Source organism: Silene latifolia, chromosome 3 (genome assembly GCF_048544455.1).
Source record: "Silene latifolia isolate original U9 population chromosome 3, ASM4854445v1, whole genome shotgun sequence".
NCBI lineage: Eukaryota > Viridiplantae > Streptophyta > Magnoliopsida > Caryophyllales > Caryophyllaceae > Silene > Silene latifolia.
Window position 1 is genome coordinate 25401630 of NC_133528.1, and position 1435 is coordinate 25403064.

Below are 1435 nucleotides of genomic sequence, written 5' to 3' on the forward strand. Positions count from 1 at the left end.
CTGTCATTGCAAATTTTTACAGCGAAAATAAGCAGCTCAAAAGCAGAGGAGAAATTACTTGGTGCAGTAAGATAAATTTTAAAGTTTTGATAGGATACTAAAACACTGAATGTTTACAAACATTGAAACAAAGAAATCAGGAATAGTTTAAATATCAGTCACATGCTAAGCTTCCAGAGCTATGTCGAAACTGTCATATTTAAAATTATATTGTCGTACTATTTTCATCAGTTCTATTAATGGGAAGGGAATGAAGGATCTGGCCTTGACATCCTTTGTGCAACACCAAGCTCTCCATATAAGTGTCTAATATCAGATACGAACTCAACGATTTGTCGAGCTTCTTTATCTTATCACTCATGATTTTATAACCAACTTGTCCATATGCCATAGTTATACCACCATCCTCGGCGTAGAATAGCTTTGTAACCACATGGCGGTGTTTGCAAATGTAGTTGAATCCTTTTAAACATGAAGTTGTCGAAAACAACAAATTCCACATCTCGTTCTTGAGCACCCATATCGAGCTATATGCTGCAGAAATAATGAAAATTGCCAGTGACTTGTCAAGAACAAACAGAAACCTATAGGTCCGGGTAATTGCTGGCCATGGACTACTATCTGGCAGTTCAATATAACTGAAATTCTCAACTTCAAAGTCAAATGAAACGAGATATGTTCTTCTAGGCTCGTATCTGTAATTTGGAGGACGTCCGAACCAGTGTAAAGCCCCATCTAGGAAAATACATTCATTTCCACACATTCTCTTGCGAAATGGCATAAATAACGATCTAGGAACACTTAGTTTGTAGTTTCTAATATTCCAAAGGTTATCAGAAAGTGTATAAACTGCAACTGAAGCCTTCATAGGCGTATGCTCATCAAGTCGAAATGCGTACACCACATAATCATTCCTCAAAGGCCTAAATCCAAAAATATATGCCATCTTGTCATTAGTACCATGAGCAAGTGGACAAGGAGGAAGCCTCAATGACTGTCTGATAGACGGGTTCCACAGTTCCATGTACCGCGACCTTCCTGAGATGATATATCTATATGGCGACTCCTCCACAAGAAACAAGCCATTGCAGCACGCTTGAAAATAGTATTCGTCAGGATGGTGAAAAACGTCAGCTTGTTTCGTCAATGTGTTCCTATCGGTAACAGTCAGCCTGCGTCCTTCTTTTCCTCTATCTCCCAAATTCTCGATTGCTATTGCCTGGTTTTTGTGGACGTTGTTGGTCGAAAGTATAAAATGATCAGCAACAAAAGGAGGGTCATCAATGATAGAGCGCCATAACTTACAGACCGACCTGAATCGTAAAAGGGTTTTCACGGGCAGTGTGGGAAGAATATGGTTAGTCCACAACTCTGATGGTAAATATTGGTAAGCGTCGCTGGTTTTCGAGTGTTTCTTCGTGTTTGTGCTCGCCAT

The 1435-nt window shown here is 39.6% G+C and overlaps 1 protein-coding gene across 1 annotated transcript; it reads right to left on the bottom strand.

Annotated features, from left to right (window-relative positions):
* Positions 1–205: 205 nt before the first annotated feature.
* LOC141648854 (F-box/kelch-repeat protein At3g23880-like) lies at positions 206–1435 on the bottom strand. Its single transcript, XM_074457565.1, has one exon. The coding sequence runs from the start codon at positions 1433–1435 to the stop codon at positions 206–208; it is 1230 nt and encodes a 409-aa protein (XP_074313666.1).

What these genes read in the sequence shown, in the direction of transcription:
- LOC141648854 (XM_074457565.1), bottom strand. Translation starts at nt 1,435, where the DNA reads ATGGCGAGCACAAACACGAAGAAACACTCGAAAACCAGCGACGCTTAC.